General features: G+C 38.3%; 1 protein-coding gene across 3 annotated transcripts in view; it reads left to right on the top strand.

The window, feature by feature from the left end:
* The window catches only part of itga11a (integrin, alpha 11a), a 73,145-nt gene that overhangs the window by 33,623 nt on the left and 15,979 nt on the right, over nt 1-23,543 (top strand). For all 3 annotated transcript variants that reach the window (XM_034880663.1, XM_034880647.1, XM_034880657.1), the window contains 11 exons: nt 10,595-10,707; nt 11,234-11,325; nt 11,597-11,711; nt 11,856-11,983; nt 12,242-12,390; nt 12,483-12,627; nt 13,138-13,303; nt 14,203-14,273; nt 17,622-17,766; nt 18,673-18,821; nt 20,650-20,793. In XM_034880663.1, the coding sequence (XP_034736554.1) occupies nt 10,595-10,707; nt 11,234-11,325; nt 11,597-11,711; nt 11,856-11,983; nt 12,242-12,390; nt 12,483-12,627; nt 13,138-13,303; nt 14,203-14,273; nt 17,622-17,766; nt 18,673-18,821; nt 20,650-20,793 (1,417 nt within the window). The remainder of the gene's footprint in view (nt 1-10,594; nt 10,708-11,233; nt 11,326-11,596; nt 11,712-11,855; nt 11,984-12,241; nt 12,391-12,482; nt 12,628-13,137; nt 13,304-14,202; nt 14,274-17,621; nt 17,767-18,672; nt 18,822-20,649; nt 20,794-23,543) is intronic.

Below are 23,543 nucleotides of genomic sequence, written 5' to 3'. Positions count from 1 at the left end.
TTGGAAAATGGCTGCAATGAAACAAAGAGTGAAAAATTTAAAGGGGTCTGAATACTTTCCGTACCCACTGTATGTAGTAGGGGGTCCCTGCTCTATCTCTCATTCAGTTAAGGGTTCCTTGGCTTAAAAAACGTTGAAGGTTTAGATGAGTGGCTTGGGAGTAAAATTGTGTGTGTTCTTGGTGTACAGGAAGGGAGACTGACACACTTGGAAAGTGAAGTGACAAACTAGCAAGAGCTGCCAGCTCACACAAGTCATCCTTTGCACATTTCAGCGACAGAGTCCATTACACTGTAAACTCCAACTTCTTCACCATTTGGAGCAACTGTCAGCCAACCATGACTTCCAGAAGTAAAAAGGTCTGATGAAGCCAATTTGTGTGGAACAAAGGTTACCAGAGACGCTGCCTCGACTGAGGTAAATGTCTAAAAACGAGGTGAAAACATTTGCAATGGAAGAATAGTGCAGCACAGACTGTACAAACAGCGTCTAGCCAAATGGAGCTGTAGGGATTCTAGTTTTGGCATCTTTATTAGGTGTTCATACATCTGGTATAAAAGTGCCTTTACTCATAAGCAATAAAATAGTGGTAGTGCACAAATGTCGTGGAAAGTCTTCTAATTGAGTAAGATGTAAAAACACTGTTATTGAGTTTGAAATAATTAAAAATAATGCTATTTCAAAAATAATAAATTTTGACAAGACTTGCTGGTTGGAGTGTGATGAACAATGACATTTTGTCACAATAAAGATAATTGAGCTATGACTAAAAATAGTAGTTGTTAATGGCGTAGCAGGGCTCTGACGGGCGTTACAGGTTGGAGCAGTGCACGGCAGGGCGTAGCAGGGCATAGCATGGTGACCGCTGCAACCATGATTCAGGTGCCACCCTAATCCAAGGAAAACTGCTGGGTGAAAAAACATAAAGACTTTGGGGAATAAGCTCCCTAGAGCTGAGTTAGTGACAAGCATTTTTGGAACATAGATCCACACAGATGGAAAGAGAGAGGAGAGAGGAGCTCAGTGTTTCAAAGGAAGTCCCCCGGCATTCTAAAAGTATAACAGCATAATTAAGAGCTGGTGCAAGGCAAACCTGAGGCAGTTCTTTAAGGGTTGGTCAATGAATCTGGCGACTATGAAGAGAAGCAGAGAAGAGAAGGGGTGCTGTGTGTGCAGATGCTGCATTCTGGATCAGCTGGAGAGTCGTAACCCTTGTGTTGTCTTCCTGTCAAAATAAACACTTACACATACTTTGTTGATGCTTTTTATTTTTTTACTTTTTCTAACATTTTTGTCCCTTTTTTCAACACTTGAAACCCAATCTTCAACACTACGTAACACGAGCGCATTAACTTTAGTTTTACATTTATTTTTGGAATTTATGGTCAATAAACTTAATTTTTAGTAATTATACCTAATGTTTGAGTTATAAAAGCAGAAATTAAGAATTATTTAGACTATAATTAAAGGAATGCATGTTGATGGATAATCAGACTGGAAAACGTCTACTTTTACTCAGTACTATTTTAAAACCACTTAAATCGTTTTTTACAATGCTATAAAATTGAATAAGACACCCCAAAATTATTGAAAGTAGAGATTTGTACTTGCCAAAGAGAATTGTGTGGAATCAAACATTTTTTCATTTTAGGTCATTACAATTGGGTAGTTTAAAAGAACATTAATATAGGAAAACTGGTCAATTTGACCCGAGGACAACATGGGGGTTAACTTGAAAACCACTTGAAAATATATGATTTTCTCGCCTACATTTTTAACCTTAAAAAAGTGCTGCAGTTTCCACATGCTTTGGCCCTCTGGGATGATCCTGAGTTCATTGGGAAGTTAACACTCTCAACTTGTTGTTTCTAGCGGCAGTGTGACACTAGGTCTTACTGACACAGAGCTACAGAGGTTAGAACACAGAATTTCTATTTCCATCCAAGTAAATCATCTGAAAAATTAATAAAAAGCACTACTGTAAGCATATTACATGGGCTACAACAGTACTCTAGCCACATGTCTTAACTTAGAACAGAAAAAATCCAGAAAAAAATGACTTATAAAATGGATTTTATATGAATGTATTTCTACAGATATGTCTGTGCGTTTGTCTTATTTCTTATTTCTAAAAAAAGCCAAAAAAGTGCTAAATACAAAACTTCTGAAATACAAAAACACATCCACATCACTCACAGATATGTCTGAAAGAAGTACATACATAGATTTATAGAAATAAGTCATCATAATTTCATGAAATGTTGAAATGCCATCAGAAGGCCATATTTTTGCCTTCAGACAGCTGTAAAAGATCACAGGGATAGTTTTTGTTGGCCATGTTTGATATCAATCAACTCGTCTTCTTATTGGCTACACAGGGATGCCAGTTTTATGACCTTATCTTCTAATTCGTGGGCTCCACTGTCAATCTTTCCCAGGTGGGCCCAATGGCAACTGTGCAATATCATTGGCTTAGCTTGAGGGTATCTCTTGACAGGCTGATGCTATTGGCTGGGAACAAGGTTCATTGCAATCTGCAGAAGCCACAGATTGTAAAGGTGTGTCGTTTTAGCCCGCACAGGGAAAAAGTTACAAGCTATAGTAACCGAGAAATGATGCACTATCTAGATTTCTGAACGTCGAAACTTGGCCAGAAACTACAAGATTGTGAGGGGACCAGATAATTATGGATTACAAGGCTTGGATATTCTAATTCCTTGGAGTGTTTGCGATTTAGGAAATCAACGTTTATGATTATCTTTCACCGCTGTGGATAAAGACACAAGGACAAAGGTAGGGATGCACGCTCAATTTAGCCAGAAACGGTGCAGTGTTTCTTAACTTCATAACATGATTATAACCGCTGTAAGTCAACTTATCCTTTGATGGAATTACAAGACTTTAAGCTTTCTAATGATGTGCTGCATGACCGTGTTGGTGACGATTTAATGCTTGCAATTCATAAAAAAACAATTCATGAAAACACGTTGTGGAAAAACACGTACCGCTTGGGGAACCGTGCTCTCAGAGAGTTTTAAGGGACTTATTTAAGGAACCTGATAGTAAGGAATTACAATAGTCCAGCCTGGAAGTAACAAATGCATTCACTAGTTTTTGATGGCTGCTAGCTGGCTGGGTGCTAACTGTGGATGTGTCTCCGGGCTGTAATTATAGTGATTGGCTGCTAGCTGGCTGGGGGCTGACTGTAGATGTGTCCCCGGGGCTGTAATGATAGTGGATGGCTGCTAGCTGCCTGGGGGCTGACTGTGTATGTGTCCCCGGGGCTGTAATGATAGTGGATGGCTGCTAGCTGGCTGGGGGCTTTCTGTGGATGTGTCCCCGGGGCTGTAATGATAGTGGATGGCTGCTAGCTGGCTGGGGGCTGACTGTGGATGTGTCCCCGGGGCTGCAATGATAGTGGATGGCTGCTAGCTGGCTGGGGGCTGACTGTGGTGTCCCCGGGGCTGTTGTCAACTCCCATCCCGACTAAAGCCTCGCAGCGCTGGGAATCTGAGGCAGAAGACGGGGGTGCTAGCTAGCTAAATTACCGTTAAATTATTCGTCTATCTGTACAGTTAACGTTGCTGATGAATTCGTGGGTTAGCCCAGAGTTGTAAACCCTGGTCAAAACAATCATACTAAAAATAAATGAGCATGTTGAATGGTGTCTTAATCTTATGTTACCCACCAAGAATTACATTAGCATTAGCTAATTACTAATAATTACCATTGTTCCAATAAGTTAAACGATTTTGGAAACATTATTTTAAGGTACAAAAGAATCTTAAGTGTTGGATCGATCAATATTGAAATTAAACAATATTAATAAATAATAAATCTGTTGTATAACTGTGTTGCAAAGTGCTATGTAATCAATAACAAAACAATGCCATGTGCGGAAAAAAAAGTTGTGTTGTGGTTACTGAGAACCAGTCAAGTTGTATTTCTCTGTGTTTAATAGTAGTAGTAGTAGTAGTAGTGATTAAAATTATAATCCTTCAACACAGCAATCTGTTCTCCACAAACGAAGAACACAGCCTTACCTTTGACTTCAGTGAATAAATACTTAGAAGCCCATGTTTGGTTCAAAACTCAAGGCTTTGTATCAACCTTTCTTTTTTCCCCACGAGTAGACATTTTTAAGGGACAACTGCTGATTCACGTCCAAGTTAACGTCTCGTGAGCTCAGTTTGCGGCACACCGACATATTGCAGTTCTTCTTCTTCTTCTCTGCAGTTCTACTTATTTTTACAACCAGCAAAGAAGAATATGTTCGCTGCATACGTTTGCACAAAAAAGCAAAAAACAACAACACTGCCTTCAAAATGAAAGCAATGCAGTTGTATTCCATGCATGTACAATTATTTACGTTTGATTGCTAACTTCCCATCGGTCTAACTGTGTCTCAATCACTGCTCAGGCACACACATTTATTCTCCCTTTTGGGGGGAGGGGCTTAGGAGACTGTTTGGGCTTTAGCATAAGGGGGGGACTGAGAAGTTGTCGATGTTTAAATTCTTTTGCTAAATCCTGGATCTTCACAATGCTACCTACAGCACCTTTAAGAAGCCTCTCTGGGATGAGGTCAAGAGACAGGTAGATGGCTTAGCTGAAGAGACCTTTAACGTTAATTGTTAGACTGCTTTTATCCTAGAGACCTAAGTATTTGTCAGGTCTTGTTGTTCTTTCTAGCGGTCTTGCGTTTCAAGGTGAACCATTAACGGTTAAGGGCAAGATGTTATGAATTTTATCTCTACTTGATATCATTTTATCATTAAAGAAGTTCATGAAGTTGGAACTACTTAGAGCTATGGGAATAGATGACTCAATAGAGTTTTTTAAGAGCATAAAAATGCATCTTTAAAGTGCCAGACTGCAAGTCTGCAGCAGAACATGTGCTCACCAAGTGTGAGCACTTAATTGGAGCATTTCTGTTGATTGTCTGGGTTTTTGACTTTCTGGTGCTAGTATTCATTTTATTTACAAATGTGACTTCTCACTTAGATTAGTCCATTTGTGAGAATGTGATAGACTTATTATGAAATGCAATGGACAATCGACCATGTCCCTGGCCATTTATGCCTTTTAACTTTCCAACCTCCACTTTCCCCTCAAGTGGTTTCACCTCAACTGAGCTTTCGAGATAATTTAAATTGTTACACTAATAGATGTTGCCTGTGAGCATCTGTGCTACACTGCAGCACTCTCAACTTTTCCAGAGCTGTCTGATTTTCTTAAAACCCTCAGCTCTGTGTTTTGATAGGAACACAGCTGGAAAGTGACTTTGTAAAAAAGGCTTTTCAATACTCGAATCTGAAGTAAGCGAGGAATGCAGCTAAATTCAAATGGTTTTCTTTGAGGAACAAATTAAGAAAGTAGTGTTCGTTGTTTCCACTGTAATGGACAAGTTGTTGACAAGAGCTTTTGTGTATCTGAAATATAAAACTAGTATGTGTCAATGAAGACTTATCTGAGAAATCATTACCCAAGCATCTGGTATTTAAGTGAGCTGCGGAAGAAAAAAAATACTATTTTCACAATTTTTGGCTTCAGAGACATCAATAAGTTGAGACATCTTTTTTAGGTCTGTTGACACTTTCTGTCCATGACTGCTTATAGAGCTACCAAGTTGAGGAAAGGTCACAATGTCAAGAATGTGTCATTTCCTCACATGTCTACTGAGCATTATGGTGCTTTAAACACTCTTTGGGGAGCTGAGAAGAGACCACTTTACTTCCAATTGACGACGACCTTGGGGGTTTAAACCTGATGGGATTCACGGACCTGCATACTTGAACCATACACCACACTTTCCACTTTCTAGTCCCACTGTTTATTTTTCTACAGTTGTACCAGGTCTCCTCAGTGGAGACCTGACCTTTACTCCTTAGCTCAGTTACGACTTGCACACCACAAAGAACTACAGGGAGTCAGTCTGTGAAGTCTTTCAGCACTAGCCTCAAATAGTATTCCCTTTATTTTGCTCATTTGCAAAGCCACAAAGAAAAGTGTTTTTACACCTCTTGAGCGTGAGAGGAAAACGATTTAATCAATTGAATTTTACTTCAGACACAACAGATAACGTTATGTGATTGTAATGCTTATGTCAGAGGTGTTTTACACCTTAATTTAGATGATTGTTACCTGTTTCATTGACTATAGCAAAAATAGGACTCTAGAGCTACAGTTTCTGTGAGGATTTATCATACATTGCCTAATTATCATTAAACATTCAACAAAAGTTCCACTGTGTTCAATGTGAATGCCATTAGTTTTGCAGATATTTGGGCAAAGAATTTTGTATTGGATTCATTTTTACCTGATGATGGCTATTGGATAAAAGTTAAGCTATTACCAAAGTTATTGCGTTGAGTGAAACTCAACCACATTGTAATACTAGAGGAGAAATCATAATCACCAAACAATTCATCCTCTTAATCAATATATGTACAATATCTGTGCAATCCATGTATATGTTGAGATATAGTGTATATATGTTAAATATATGTTTTTCGTATTTTTAAGCTTTCATTATGGACAGCAGAGATAATTTACTCTGAATCCCTTAGCCATGGGAGCATCCAGTAGATATTTGACCTGCTGGTGATACCAGAGTAAAAAGTCAAGGGACCACCAAAGTCAACAGGATTCATCCTTTGGGGATCATGAATGTCAGTGTATAAATTTCCTCCGATCCACTCGATCTAATAGCTCTTCAGATTTCAGTCTGGGGGAACGTGACGGAGTGACCAACTAACATTGCCTTTCCATGAGCCACGCCGCTAGTGTGGCTAAAAATATATCTTAGCAACATAGACCACTAATTGTTCAAACTGAAAAAGACCAACATGTTGGAGGGACAATAAATTACAGCAACAAGCATGTGCTTTCTCATAAGTCATGTCACTGCCTGGTCAATACGCTCAAGTGAAATAGTTACGCTAAATGAATGTCTTTGGAAAATGATTATTTGACCATGACAATTCTTTTGATTTATATGGCAGCATCAACAAAAGAACATATTCTGTTAATGCAGACAAATGGAATGTGATGAGCAAGCATGACGTTAGACTAGTGCACTCATGTTTGGGGCATGGATGTGGTTTCACAGTGCATGCATATCTCCCTTCCAAATATGAAAACACATTAATACATTTATTACAGCCTGGGCTTGGGGATGGCACTTCCTCAAAACCCCTAGATTTTGTATTCCATGGTAACTATGGTAGAACATGTCCATGTATTCATTTTGGGTCAAGTTAATACTTTCAGTGTCATTAGCATTCTTGCATTGATGTTGCACCGAGGCTAGCATTCGCCCCTAATTAGCTCTGGAACATAATTGTTTGAACAGGTTCTGGTGAAATTTAGAAGGGCCCGAGGCAGGCGTCCCAGTAAAGGCAACAAGAGTCCTTTTTCATCAAGGTAGCTGTATCCTGACCTGACCTCATGCTGTAATGTCTCCTCTTGTCTAAGGATATTAATAGCTATAAAAATATGAGCACTGTTGGAGCAACTGTGGTGAAAGTGACTTCCATGGGCTGTAAGACTTTAAAAGTTGGCTTCAGGTGAAATAACATTGAAAACTACTTCCATATGAGGCTCTCTTTAACTTGCAGTGATGGACAGTTTCATCTTGTCCTCGTCACTGTTTTAAAATGTCAAACAATAACAAATGTATCTGTGTAAATGCAACTCACAAATAAAGATGGCATGCCACATGACATCAACAAATAAACTCAAGACTGAAACAGGTAAACAATCTCACCACAAGGTCCACTTCTCTTCTCGAGACTAATCATATCACACAATCTTCCTCAACGCGAGTCTGGACTGGTTGTCAGGGAAGTGTTGACTCAATTTTCAGTCAATACAACTTTATTTATTCCTGCAGGACCACCGCCATTCTTGTGATGAACTGTATGCAGTAGCTTGCTACTCAAGTCAAAAAATAAAAACACCTTTAATAGAGAAGGAAAAAGCACATCATTTTTTATCTTACACATACAATAATGATGTTCACACATATATATATATATATATATATATATATATATATATATATATATATATATATATATATATATATATATTCCTTTTTATGTACTTTACAAACAGTTGTGTTCTTAGAGGTCTCATAGCAAGAAAAGGTCATTTTATGAGTTTACTTTACATTGATAAGTGTTTCCCTAGCCTGCCTATGGTCCCCCAGGGGCTAGAAATGGTGATTGGTGTAAATCGAGCCCTGGGTATCCTGCTCTGCCTTTGAGAATATGAAAGCTCTCCTCCTCAAAAGCTACAGACTCACTAATGGCACATACTAAGGAAAGCTCTTGTGGGACAGGCTCTATTGGCTGTAATTCTGCACCAAGGCTGAATTTGGGGAAAGAGACTTCAGATATGGTATTAGGGGATCACTAATGTTTATATAAAAGCATAAAGTTTTTTTTCGAATGTCTTTTCAGGCTGTCCTCATGAGATAAACTAAAAAATGTTGTTTTTGTACAGTTAAATAGTAGTTGCAATGATGAATACATTCTTTGTATCCGAAAGAATGTTTACAAAATGCGTTCTGCAACAAATTCATAGATTGCGTTCAAAACAAAATGCTATAACAGTATTATTAGATAGTGTATAATTATTACTTTACAATCCCCAGGACACCTTTGTCATACTAACCTTATGCAGTTATAGGCAAGTATCTGAGTACACACCTTTCCTACTATTACCAAAGTGTTTTCTTTGGAATTTGGAGGAGCTGTGAAGCTCAAGGGATTATGAGTGCGGGCGTTTGGCCACAGACTGCTTTTACCAAAAAGTGGTGTCTAGTATCTTTCTTTGGAGCACAACTGAACTGGGAATCGCTTATTTGCACTGTGTGACTTTCACTGCAAGGTTGTTTAAACAGTTGACCTACTCCATTCTGCTCCGTTCTGGGGCCTCTTCTGTTTAACATCTACATGCACTTGGTCAGATTATGGAAAACAACCAAAATAAGTTACCATAGTTATGCTGACAACACACACATTTACATAACCTTATCGCCAGGGGACTATAGACCAATACAAAAACTGACAAAGTGCATTGAACAAATTAACAGCTGGATGTGCCAGGACTTTCTTAAATGAAATTAACAGCCATATTAAGACTATTACAAAGTCAGCCTATTATCATTTTAAGAATATACCAAAGGGTTAAAGGACTCACAGTGGCTTGAGAAAGTTTACACACCCATGCTTAAGTTGATTAAAGAGAGGAATAAAAAAAAAAACTTTTTTAAATTGATCTTAATGCCTTAATTTAAAAAATGTAGGAAAATCCAACCTTTTTAAGGACACCAATTTTATTTGTGAATGAATAATTTATTGTTCAACCAATAAATGTTCTTCCTTAAAATACAGGGAGTATAAGTTTACACACCCCTGTTAATTTCACATAGAGGCAGGCACCTTTTTATTTTTAAGGCCAGTTATTTCATGGATCTAGGATACTATGCATCCTGATAAAGTTCCCTTGGCCTTTGGAATTAAAATAACCCCTTTAAAAATGAAAATGTGCCAATCTCTATGGGAATTTAACATAGGGGTGTGTATACTTATACCCCCTGTTAAGGAAGAAAATGTATTTATCTACAATACATTATTCATTCACAAATAAAATTGGTGTCCTTAAAAGTTAGGACTTTCCTAATTTTTTTTAATTAAGGCATTAAGATCAATTTCCCAAAGATGTTTTTTTATTCCTCTTTTTAGTCAACTTTAGCGTGGGTGTGTAAACTTTCTCAAGACACTGAATGGGTCAACAGGATTTTGAAAAAACTTGTTCATCCTTTTATCTTCTGTAGACTTGACTACTTTAACAGTGTCTTTGCAGGTCTCTCTAAAAAATCAGTCAGACAGCTGCAGCTGATTCAGAACGCTCCTGCTTGAGTCCTCACTAAGACCAAGAGACTGGATCACATCACTCCAGTTCTGAAGTCCTTACACTGGCTTCCTGTGCCTCAAAGAATTGATTTTAAAGTACTTTTGTTAGTTTATAAATCCCTAAACGGTTTAGGGCCAAAATGAATTTCTGATCTGCTACTACACTATGACCCACCCAGACCTCTCAGGTCATCAGGTAAAGCATTTGAATAGCCCTTTTGCTGAAAGGTGCTATACAAATAAAGCTGCCTTGCCTTGCCTGCTATATTATATAGCCCTATGATTCTTTAGCACTGTGTTAGGTGTATTTCTTCAGTTACTGAATGTGTCCTTCATCATGTCAGCATTGTCATACATTTTGATTGAAAACTTGGACCAGGAAGTGACAGTACATTTTGGTAAATGTCCTTGAATAAATAGAGGTTTAAAACCTTCTCGGTCATCCCATGTGTTCTGTGAGGGTCACTGAGGTTAACACACACACTCATATTCCCTCAGAGAATTAGATACCAGACAAAGACTTTCTCTTAGATAGAACAAAAGTTGCCAATCTTCTAGCTCGACTATTTAACTGTCTCTAGAAAATAACAACTGAGACATTTTGTAAATTACACTTTAATATTGATGTACATTTTGAGTAATGCTAACCTTTGGATTTTGTGTCTTTGCAGGTTATTAGTGGGCGCTCCATATGAAATGAATGGTCCTTATCAGACCGGGGATGTTTATAAATGTTCACTGAGCACACGAACCAATGGAAACGGCTGCTCCAAGCTCAACTTAGGTATAGTATCACAAACACTTTTTTTTTTACCAGAGAATCACAAGATACATACAGTAGCAGTGACAAACATGAATGTACAACATCTGGATAAATGTGTATGCACAGATTATATGTGTGTTTATATCGGCGTGTTTTACTGCATGTGTCATCCTTGAACAGTAAACATCATGGTGGCATGTGTGAGACATAAGTGTGGGTACCATACCAATCATTCCACGTTTTACTCTCTTTTTTTTAAATTGTTTATGTACATTTCCACATGTGTGTTTTACTACACATCTCACCGCATGCTTCTTCATACCCTTTGCACATGTGTTGTGCTGGTTAGGAAGGCACATGGAGTTTTGTCAAGTAAATGTTGGGGTCTGAGGATGTAGACGCTGCTTTGGCTGCCCAGACGGCAATAACAAACCAAAGTCCCAGATGGGAGAACCTCTGTTTGGTCTCTGAAGGACAGTGCATGTATTTATGTATATATGAGTCTGTGTATCCAAGATCCTCTCAGTAAGATACATTTGCTCTCAAGGAAGGATATCTCTGACCAACGTATCAGAGCGAAAGGACAAGATGAGGTTGGGAATGACACTCACATCAAACCCTCAAGACAACAGCTTTGTGGTGAGATTAAAACTCATTGGTTTTATGTTCTTAAGATGTAACATGCACTAATGGTCTGTTGCTGCATAACCTTTTTTGAGTAAGTAAGAACACATTTAATAAAATAGCAGTGGTCGAAATGGAAAAAAATAACACAAGATTGTCTTTTGATTACATGGTTGTCGCACTGCAGCTCTCCCTACAGAAGTTCTCTGAGAGCATGAACCTAAGTCTCTGTAATATGCTGAGGTTGATAATTTTGCTTTTATAAATGATGTATTTTATGTTTCAGGCCTGTGGGCCGGTATGGTCCTATGAGTGTGGCAGCTCTTACTACAGCACTGGCATATGCTCCAGAGTCAATGCGAGCTTCAAGTTCTCCAGAACGATTGCGCCAGCCTTTCAGAGTAAGCTTTAGAGTATCTTCTTTTGTTTGACAAACATTCATGGACAGTTCAAGGTCAAAGCAGGAGATAATGTCCTCCTTTATGAACAACTACTCTCCTCATGTGTGCTCTAATTATTAAGTCTCATCTTTAAATATTTTTCAGGATGTGAGACATATATGGACATAGTGATCGTTCTGGATGGCTCAAACTCCATCTACCCCTGGTATGAAGTGCAGGCTTTTCTCATCAACATTCTTCAGAAGTTCTATATTGGACCAGGTCAAATACAGGTGTGTAAGAAAGGACGAAATACTAAAAGAAGATACATTATATTGGTAATCTTCCTTATTGGATAAATTAAAGTACTGGACTTAATTTTTACAAAAGAACTTTCTTTGTCTCAACCAATTTGGTCTGAGATTAATTTTGTTCAGTATGTGTTTTTTTAAGCTACGATCCCAGGAGAAAGTCATTGCTGTAATTAAGTGCAAGAAGACAGAGCTCTTATTAATTGTGTTGGATCATTTTCATTGTGTATTTTTGGACAGGTTGGAGTTGTTCAGTATGGTGAGAAGGTGGTCCATGAATTCAAACTCAGCGACTACAAATCTGTTGAGGAAGTGGTGAAAAGAGCGCGCAGTATCAACCAACGAGGTGGGGAGGAGACTAACACAGCTCTTGGCATCAACATAGCACGGTACAGTAATTACTGTTTGTACAGAAGAGCAGCACTACTGCACCACTCCTCCATTCTGTGATTTGGTTTTCAAATCAATCATGTTTTCACAGCTCACAAGCTTTCAAACAAGGAGGTCGACGAGGTGCCAAGAAGGTGATGATAGTGATAACTGATGGAGAGTCACATGACAGTGCGGATCTCCAGCAAGCCATCGAGGACAGCGAGAAGGACGGTATTACCCGTTATGCCATTGCTGTGAGTCTGCTAGACCTATTATTTACCTGGGTTAGATGGCTTACACTTTATGAGTTTTAACTTAGTTTTCTGATGGCTAATTTTTTTTCCAGTGCAGCATTAAAATGCCATAAACATGAGGTGATCTCATGGAGTTTAGTGAAGTGTGGAGCCAAAACCACTTGAGCCCCTGGAGAACTCTAGATGCAGTGGAAGTGCTGTTAAAGGTGTAAATGGTCTCATCCGAACCAAAAGCCTTTTTTCGGTTCACACTACTGGTGCAGCTAGTGGCACACTGGATTCCACATTTAATTTACTTAGCTGGGCATGAGCATCTGAGCAAAACCTCTACAGTTATTTGGTTAAAAACCAACTGGACTTGGTGACAGCATCGGGGTTGGTGGAGAAAACCTAAATCCTCTGAATCCTCCTTAAAAAGTGCTAATGTTGAACTGTTGTAGGCCTATACAATGTGACAGATTTGTGATTAAATTTGTTGACACTCAGATACTTCATGCGTGTACTTGACAGGTCCTCGGCTACTACAACCGTAGAGGAATTAACCCTGAAGCCTTCCTCAATGAAATCAAGTACATTGCCAGCGACCCAGATGACAAACACTTCTTTAATGTGACAGATGAGTCGGCGCTGAAGGATATTGTGGACGCACTTGGAGAACGCATCTTCAGTTTGGAAGGTTTTGCAAAGAATTAATTAAACTACGTACTTTACTTTTAGCTGACGATTTTATACAAAGCAACTTACAATTGTTATATATGTCAGAGGTTGCATGCCTCTGGAGCAAGTGGGGGTTGAGGGTTAAGTGTTGTGCTCAGGAACACATTGGCTGATACATCACAGTGGGAATTGAACTCCGGTCTCCCACACAAAAAGCATGTGTCATATTCACTGCGCCACCACAACCCAACATACAGTACATTACATTTATTTAGCAGACACGGAGTTCAAAGTAACTCATCATACTAGTAAGTGCATTCAAAAACAGGAACTATAACAGCTAAAAACATTTTCAGCGCTATAGTGCAAGTTCTTAGGACTAAACAGCATACAGTAGTAACCTCCTAGTAATGTACTTCTACATTTGCATGAAAACATTCTATCTCAACATTTGGTGATTTTTATATTTTATCTTTAACCAAAGGATACAATGGTTATCTGTGGAATATAGAGAAATACCATTCAACAATTCTAATATGTTAGGTTATTAAGTTATTTATCAAGTGAAAATGTAAAAACTTTGCTTGGCTGGTTCCAGTTTCTGAAATGTGAGCATTTGCTGCTTTTCACAGTTTTCTATCATTGTAATTTGAATAATTTGGTTCTTAGACTGTTGCTTGGATAAAATAAGCAATTTGAAGACTGATATCTGATACCCTATATACTAAATGATTAATCATGAAAAGTAATCATTAACCGCAGTGGTAACGTTCTAACTAAGCCTGATTATTAATGGGGAAACATCACATGGAGACCTCTATACCAGTACCTTCTTAGGTGTTGTTTGTGTTTTGCTAGCTTAAATTTCTTTACTGCTGCTGTGACTGGAAGCTGTAAAATACTGACTTTTTTACTCAGGAACCAGTACGAATGGGACAGCGTTTGGCCTCCAGATGTCTCAGGCTGGATTTTCAGCACACAACGTCGAGGTGAGTCTCACTTCTGTAACCAGTTCGCCTCTTATGTCAACATGTAGAACAACACACATTGTCTTAATATCTGGCGCATCGTAACTCCTCCCCAGAACCCACCATTTACCACTTTCCAGTCCCCCCCGTAGGTGCCTGATATGTGGCCCCAAAGGGTTTAGGTCTTCCTGATTTAGGAGCGCCTGACAAAAGACTCAGGCCTTTTTTCACTTCAATCATGCAGTGATGGGTAATAAGACAAAGACAAAAAAAAATAGAGACAATTCTGGTCCAGAATTTTTTTTTTCCACTTAGTTTATCTCAAGGCTTTTGATTATATCTGAGAGAAACATAGTTGCAGGTGTCCTATGAGAGTGACACAGCTGGAAAAGGGAGATAAGACACATCTCCTCTACTGTACCAGCTGATTATACCAGTTTATTGATTCTCATTCCTCTCTTTCTGGCTCCGTCCAGACATTTGCTGATGTAACTGCTTTGATTTTCCAGTTCCCCTTCACAGTGGGATTTTTCAAGGGAGGAATAAATAATCTCCATTTATGATGAAAAATAAATATATAGCTGAATTTGCAGCTGGGTGGCAGCACTGTCTGGAAATTCTGTCCACAAGGCCAGATTCCAAAGATCCTCAACGACACCAACCTGTGAGTGTTGAGTGTAGGATAAATCATTGGAAAGAATCTCTGGGCTTTAAAGGAGAAACGCAGTCCTGAAAGCCCAGATGGTTTTGCTGAATGTGATATGTGCCAACTCTTAAGGCTGCTTATGTCATATACTATCCGTATGGTGATTTAATGCATCTGCATACATAGCAAGCTCTCTGTCTTCTGTTTGTTTCATTAATTGTAACTAAACAATGCTGAAGATTAATCCCAAGGCTCTCTGCTTATTTGCAAAACTGATTCTTATATGCAATACAGAATATGCATCCCTTGTTGAGCTGGTATAATGCTATATATTCTTTTTACACAAATCTGGCCCCCTCTGATACAATAAAGATTTGACATCCTAACCAAAGCAATGCTCATGGCCGTACATGCAACTGCAGTAGAAATAGGTCACTGGTTTGTAAGGTTAAAAGTTTTGGAGTTTCATTCATTTGCCATGGAGACCATTCTGACCAAAACAGACAACCACACCGGCGTAAAGCTGCTGTCAAAGAATGACGTAGTGCGAGTTTGGTGAGTACACAATTCCATCTTTCAGGAAGGATTTGCAAGCCTTCCAGCATATGCTCAAACACTGGAAAATGTGTTGTTGGCACATTGTGTTTGGCAAGAAAAAAAACTGAACTCATTAAGAAGAGGAACCCTATAATTACATTGTCAGTGATACAAAGTATGGTGAACCATGGAAGATAGAAAATCCTTCCTCTATTCCTTCTAGTGTCTGCAGCTATTTGCACTTGCCGGTTTGTTTCCTTTGTTGAAAGATGATTTGAAACACACACTAACCAAGATTCATCAGTGATGTAATACTTGGCTTTATAGCAGATTTACTTTCTTTGCACACTGTGGTTTTTAGCCTGGGAAAATGGTCTAGTGTAGCGTTTGTGATTGTTGATATAGTAGGTGTTGACATGTCATGAATACGGTAGTTTCTGAAGTTCCTGGACAAAATAGGTCTTAAATAAAGTATGGAAAAGCAGATTTCAAGTTTTCATTCACATGTTGCTTTATTGCAAAACCTGTTCATAGATACAGTATGTCCAACTTTAGCAAAAACAGGAGATATAGGGTGCTGGGGTTAATCACAGACAATATTAGACAAAATGGGCCCAGGATACTTAACTTGTATGATATGTGATAGCTGGGGAGGAGTGATGTTCTTTTCTCTGAACAGAGTGAAAATGGTTCCCATTGTTAAATATGATTTGGAAAAGGAGATCTAGGGGAAACAGCACTTATTGTGACATTAAATATGGTTTTTGAATGGGCTACGGTTAGTCCATAAGTCATCCAGTAGTATATCCATTCAGTATTTTATGTACAGCATACATGCACCTATTTTTTCACATACGTACCATACTAGTCTATTTTTTATTCTTTGTATATTTGCACACTACATAATACGGCAACAAGGTGATTCTGAATATATTTTCATAATCTATCAAAGAAAGAAGATTATGAGAAGAAGTCAGGTAAATTATTTTTTTATCTCAAAATGGGCCAGTATTTTCATTTCATTTCATATATTTATTTAGTTAAGTTAGGAAAGTTAGAAAAAGTAACAATTACATTACAATATAAAAACGGGCCTGACTCAGTTTAAAAACTGTTTTTCAGCAGGTTCCTGTTCTGTAGACACATAAAACATGGTTACAGTGTCTGTAATGCAATGTCTGTTTTCTTTCAAAGTAAACCAAAAATGTATTGAGAAATAGTATTGTTGAAATGAATCATTGTATTGTTGCATCACAATGCTACACGGATGATTCTGCATCAATGCAGACAGAAGACAGACCATAATCTTTATTGGTTTTTGCCATTTGTCTGTTGTCAGCTGTGTTCAGACTCTGCCACATTCAGGAACTGTCTTTTTTAAGAGCAGATGCAATATAAAGGGGAGTTCATATATCTGACTGCTTGAATTTGTTGATGAAAACCAAGCAATATAGCAATATATAATAATGAGGAGGTGACGCATTGTGATAGAGCTGCAACTAACGATTAGTTTCATTGTTGATTAATCTGTTGAGTGTTTTCTCGATCAATTGGTTGTTTGGTCCAGAAAATGTCAGAAAATGGTGAAAAATGTGGATACGTGTTTCCCATGAGCCCAAGATGACGTCCTCAAATGTCTAGTTTTGTCCACAACTCAAAGATATTCAGTTTACTGTCGCAGAGGAGAGTAGACAGTAAAATATATTTACATTTAACAAGCTGGAATCAAAGAATTTTTTACTTTTGTCTTAAAAGAATTACTCAAACCAACTAATCGGTTATAAAAGTAGTTGGCGATTCATTTAAAAGTTGACAACTAATTGTTTAATCGATTAATATTTGCAGCTCTACATTGTGATCACGATATCGATTTGAATCATTGACAGGATAATCATAATCAAATGGAATCAGGAGATCAGTGAAGATTTACAGCCCTAGTGAGAACCTTCCTTGTGTTTATTACTGTTACCAAGATTACTTTTTGTAATCAAATTACACCAACGTTAATCTGACTGAGACTAAAGTGGGCCAACCACACAGGCTGTGCTCCAAAATGTTGAGTTCTATGAGCTAATTATCATTAACATATACAGTAAATGTCATGTTGCGTGCATGTGTAGCACACTGTATAACCCAGTCATACTCTGCTGTTTGAAGTATAAAAATCTACTATATCTTCCATAAAGGATGGGATTCTGGTCGGTGCAGTCGGGGCTTACGATTGGAACGGGGCAGTGCTGAAGGAAACACGACAGGGGAAGGTGGTCCCTCCAAAGTCCTCCTACACGCAGGAGTTCCCTGAAGAGCTCAAGAACCACGGTGCCTATTTGGGTGAGGAACACCCTAGACATTATTTTAATAGAGTGGAAAAACATGACTGGATTATGATGGACATGTCTACAATGGAAGAAAAAATGCAGAGAAAATACATGTAATTTTAAATATGAAGGCTACGCTTGAACACCTTTTGATTTTCCTCCTACAGCTACCAATGCGTTTACATCCTCTTGTCCTTGTAGAAGACATGTGGTTTAACACTAACTATATGAGCAGCAACCCTTCTCAATAAAGTGTACCAATTGCTCCAGTACTTCCCATCATATCCAACCCTATGTCACTGCAACACCACAGTCCTCTGCTTTTACCATCTGTGGTTCGTCTCTGCGCTTATCCACCAGGCTGCCAATGGACGCCATTCTAGACTCAATAGTAATATGAGGTGGAGGCATGATTTTAGACAAGCAGAGAGAAAGTAAAGCTGGGAAAAAGGGGCTGTGGAGATGTGAGATGAAAGTGGAAAAATATATGGCGAGTAAGTGGAATTTTTAGTGGGAAAAGATGAAATAGAAGAAGAAACCTGAGAAACCAGAACATCCAGTTCTGCATAACTGAATGCAGCTCATGGAGTTTCAACTTCTCAATTTGCAAAGTTTTACTATTTTTCCTTGTGTCATGCACATCATTGCTATGAAATTCAAGCTAAAGGTCAGGCAGGCTGAATCGCTGTTAGCACACGGCGGTACAAAGCATAGTGCCAGGGATCTTTTCAAATTTGACTATCAAGCAATGAATTTACTCATTTTACAGATTCATAGTCCATTGAAGAAAAGGGTAATTACTAACATCACAAGCAATATCCTACTTGGGTTATTTTGCTTCTTTAAATCTACTTACTTCAGAGGGATGTTGTCTGCAAACAGAGGCAGAATTAATTTGTGTGTTTTTCTATATAACTAGGTTATACTGTGACGTCTGTGGTGTCAGCCAGAAACGGTCGTCTACTCGTAGCGGGAGCTCCACGATTTAACCACACTGGCAAAGTGATCATCTTCACCCTGAAGAACTCCGGCAACCTCACCATCCTGCACTCCCTCAAAGGCCAGCAGGTACACTGCTGGAGCATCCAGCACTTCACCTACTTGATGAAAAAGTGCTGCAGGCCAATTGAACACTGATGTAGTGCTCATGTCCGCTGTGGAAGAATGCCACAGTGCAACAACTTACACATTATTCTCATGTCATAGGTTTTTGCAGAAATATTGCCTGTATAGTCTACTTGTTTCTCTCAGCCCATTAGTATGTCTGCCCCTGTCTTTTTTTATACTGCCACTGGGGGACATCAAAGTCTGACCTTTTCGATTTTGTAGACCCTGAGCTGTCTACGGAGACTCTTTTTACAGTGTGTTCTGGGGACAGGCTGCTTGATGATAGTGGTTAGATGTTTGCTGTAACAAATGTTCTTGACATTGCTTAGACCACTTTTAACCACTTTTATAAAAGGTAAAAGCTACCGGTACTCACAAAATTAAGCAAAAGATAAATTAGGCCCAGTCGTACAGCAGCAAAATCTGTTCTTTTAAATGGAATTGCTGTAATGAGTGGATTTGCTTTCAGGAGCGTAGGAAATATGTCTTCTTTTGCATCAAGTTCAACATTGGTGGACCTTGACAAATGAAAATGCAGCGTTGATCAGTTGCAACCTGTCTTGTCAGTGCCGCCAATTAGTTTTTCCTTTTTATCAAATTAACTAAAAATCCTGAACCAAAAATATCAGAGGAAAGTAAACTGCCCCAACTGTTAAGAGAACTGGGACACAAGCTCAGAGAGCTATTGTGACCAACTAGCAAGTAGACATTCCCAGCTGGCTAGCATGTTATCAGTTAGCTTGCCAGGCACAGTACCTCAGACCCACATATTTAGGGAATGTTCACTCAGATGAATTTGTTTTTAAGAAAGAAAAACATCCTCATGAGTAATTTCTTCATGATCCTACATGATGTGCATAAAAACCAGGATATGGTAGTTTCAGGACACTACTTCAGTCAGATTTGTGGAATAGATCTCCTGTTTCTCTCTGTTTTTCACATTTAAGTACCCACAATATCCTGTGTATTTAACATTGGAAGGCATTAGAATTATTCCAATTTCATCATTTGTCAGTGAAAATGCCAATAGCATTTTCCTTTTGAAATTCAAGCTCAATAAAATGACTGTACTACTACAGTCCAAATCACATAAACATAATATACTGCACTGATGGTGTGAGTTGAAATAAGTACATTATTCTATTTTTCTTTATATTGATGTTTTATCATTTTAATTGTAGGACTTTGAGTGTAGCGAGTTGTAGCAAATCATCTCTTGGGTTTAATCCCATTATCTGAGTCACATTAAGTTTAAAAATAATAAGTTTAAGGCCATGTGGCTCTGCGTGTTAATGACTGCTACACTCATAACTGGCAACTCTTCACAAGCTGCAGGGCTGAAGTGATCCTGCAGCAGCTTACATTGTACCTTGTCAGCAACAGTTCATCCAGAACAACAGATGTTTTTTTTGCAGAAAACTTTCTTGATCTCACAACTCTTAGGAAAAGAGCTTTTTATAGGCAGATGTTTCTAATCTGAAGACCAATAGATGATGTTCCATCCACTGCAGTGACTGATCCTTTGAAATGCTGTCACAGTCTGAACATCTACAAAATCATTAGGAATCAGACCACTTGCTTTGACACAACACAGACTCCCATAGTTCATACTGTGAGCAATTCCAGGTCAACAGTCAATAAGCAAACAACAACATGTGGTTTAACAAACAGTGAAAAAAAGAAAACAATGTCAGGGTATATAATCACCTATTTGAATGAATGCTTTAATGGGTTAAAACTGATAAATAATACTGCACTTAAAATGACATGACACGTATGTCTCTTTCAGATTGGCTCCTACTACGGCAGTGAGATTGCACCTGTGGATATTGATGGAGACGGTATAACTGACAACCTATTGGTGGCAGCACCCATGTTCTTCAGTGGAGGCTTGGAGAAAGGAAAGGTCTATATCTACAGAGTGACAGAGCTGGTGGGTATAAACTCTAACAACTTAAACCAATGCAAAAAGAAAGGACACAGAATTGGGTCACCACCTGTTCAAAATCCCGAATTTTTCAGTAATTTCTGTCCTGCGCCAAACCAGACTCTGTTGCATTCCAGCTCCACCGTTAACACACTGACATGCTGCAGACAGATATTTCACAGATGTCCTTGTCCAGATCAAATGTTGCCATGCCAGTGTGCAGACTTTATTAGATCTTTAGAATGAACTCAATAGGAAAGTATGCTGCCCCTTCTAAAGCCATTTCCAGCAAACCCTTTGGAGGTGAGAAGTTTCTTCTAGAGGAAATTTCCCAGTTCTCCAGGTCTGACTTGCTCATTGGAATAATTACTCTCTTCGGCTGTTTTGAATCTATTTAAATATCGGGTGTGGCCCAAATCACATCACAAGTGGCAGGCCAAGCTGAACAGTCAGAAATAAAAAAAAAAAAACAGAAAGAAATCACTCTTTTAAAATGTCTGTCATCAACAGGACAGCAACGCCACATTTCAGGGTAATTTATCATCAGAATGTGGTTGATTCAGGTGTTGCTGTAGATGCAGCACAGTGATACTGTTCTGGAAAACTATTTAAGATTGGTCTCCCTGGTTAAAAAATGTGTCCCTGTGGATACAGTAAATAATACACATCTACAATGTTAGTTCTTCAAAAAGGTGCAGGTATAAATTTTCAATGACACTCAGCATAAACTGTATGGTGCCATCAATTTTTTAGCCTTGCTAGTAGTGACTTTAGGCAAGGCAAGGCAGCTTTATTTGTATAACACATTTCAGCAACAAGGCAATTCAAAATTCTTTACATCAAACATCGAAGAGCAATTTAAAACCGTAACAAATATAAAACTTTTAGTCATGGCAATGCTGTCCATCGATCCAGACTAAAATAGATGTGTTTTATATGTCTGCATAACAGGTGTGCATTATTGAAAAATCTCTGCAATTTATGTACTGGATTGCCATGAAACGTTAAAGTGGCTATAATCAATGTTTAATTAACAGTGGATTACCTTTTGAACGCACAGCCTCACAGAGATGCCAGCGTGACTGTAGTTTATCACATATATTTTCCGTTTTCTTTTTTTTATTCATATTAACGCTATATGTGTAGGATGTCTTGAATTATCTGATATGTACGGTATAGTTGAAATACAGTCAGTTATTGTTTAGTTATTGTATGTACAGGTAAAAGTACAGATAATGAATGGTAAGCTCAAACTGAGCTGCCTTTGCACCAAAGTCTTTGACCAAAACATAAGAAATAATAAACACAATTCCAAATAAGGTCCCCTAAAGTCTGGCAGCTGGTCAAATATAAAATTCCATTCACATTCTAACAAAAACATAAGCTGCACTTTTAACTTATTCCTTAGCCATTGCAGACTGGTCATGACCCTTCCATGGCCATATCACAAACCATATGTTTCAAATTTAAACAGCAGCAAGTATATTTTTCCCTGTTTCTCCATCTATCTCCTTCTTTGTCACACATGCACACATCAGGTAGCAGAGAAGTAAAAAACTCCCTTCCTAAATCAGCTCCCTTCCGATTTATTCATCTGTAATAACAAATGATCTCATGTTTTGTCTCCTGACCCTAAATTATATTACGAGCTGGGATACCAAGTGGAACAATGCTATGCTTAACTACTGATGAACTGAAGTATTTGCTAAACATTGGGCAGTTGCTTTCAAAGACGTGGCTATTTTCCATCTGACTTTACACTTGCTAAGAATAGAACTTCAAACAAATACGCTAAAGCTATATGGTGTCCGGTTCTTTTACAACCCAAAGGTAAAATTCCTTACTGTGTTTTTGCCAGATGTTATTTATTTGAGTTCAAAAAGGCAGAATTAAAGGATTATGTGGAGAATACAGACACTGATCCAAACTTTATCTTTTGCTTGATAAGAGCAAAGATAAAACATGATGTTTGTTTTTCGTGTTTAAATTCCAACATGATTTGTTGAGTAAAGATGGTTTTGAGATCATTGAAACAACAAAACTAGCTTAATGGAAGACAGAGAGGACAGCCATGCTTTTCTTGGTGTTATGCTCTCTCATGCATTCTCTGTGTTTATGCATGCATGTGTCACGTTGTGTTTGATGTATCAAGATGTTTGCCTGCTAAATGTGATTTTATAGGCATTCTAGTTGCCTGTAACATTAGTCATATTGATGCATTGACAATAACGCAGGCAGTGATGAAAATGTAAGTTCTGGAACATGGGGTCCTATCAGAAACTGGTAGCTATACATCAACAAAACTGGATGTTCTGGTTTCGCGGGATTTTCCTGGCTGGATTGAGTTTGGAGAGGTTAAAGCATTTCTTCTCTGAAAATGTGGTTCAGTTATGGCCAAAAGACCAATTTTCTAAAACACTGGCCAATATACGAATAACTACATATAATAAACAGTATATACACTGAGAATGATACTGTAGAACAACTACTAACTGAAACTTGGCTGGAAACAGCTCCACAACAAGGACTATTGAACCAAAGAAATACACACCCCACCTAAATCCTAACCCTATTTCAATCAGGATGAACATGTTTACAGATATACAATTAGGTTTATTATAAAGCTCAATAACATGTAAAAAGTCTTTGGCAGTTAGAATCCATTGCTATACGAATATTTTGAATATCTATATGGGGTAAAGAACCATCAGACCCCCAGATGGCATCTAGACACCTGTGGTGGCAACAAAGGTACC

Source organism: Etheostoma cragini, chromosome 1, assembly GCF_013103735.1.
Source record: "Etheostoma cragini isolate CJK2018 chromosome 1, CSU_Ecrag_1.0, whole genome shotgun sequence".
In the NCBI taxonomy this organism is placed as follows: domain Eukaryota; kingdom Metazoa; phylum Chordata; class Actinopteri; order Perciformes; family Percidae; genus Etheostoma; species Etheostoma cragini.
The sequence above is the reverse complement of the archived record's forward strand: the minus strand, read 5'-3'. Positions and strand labels throughout refer to the sequence as shown.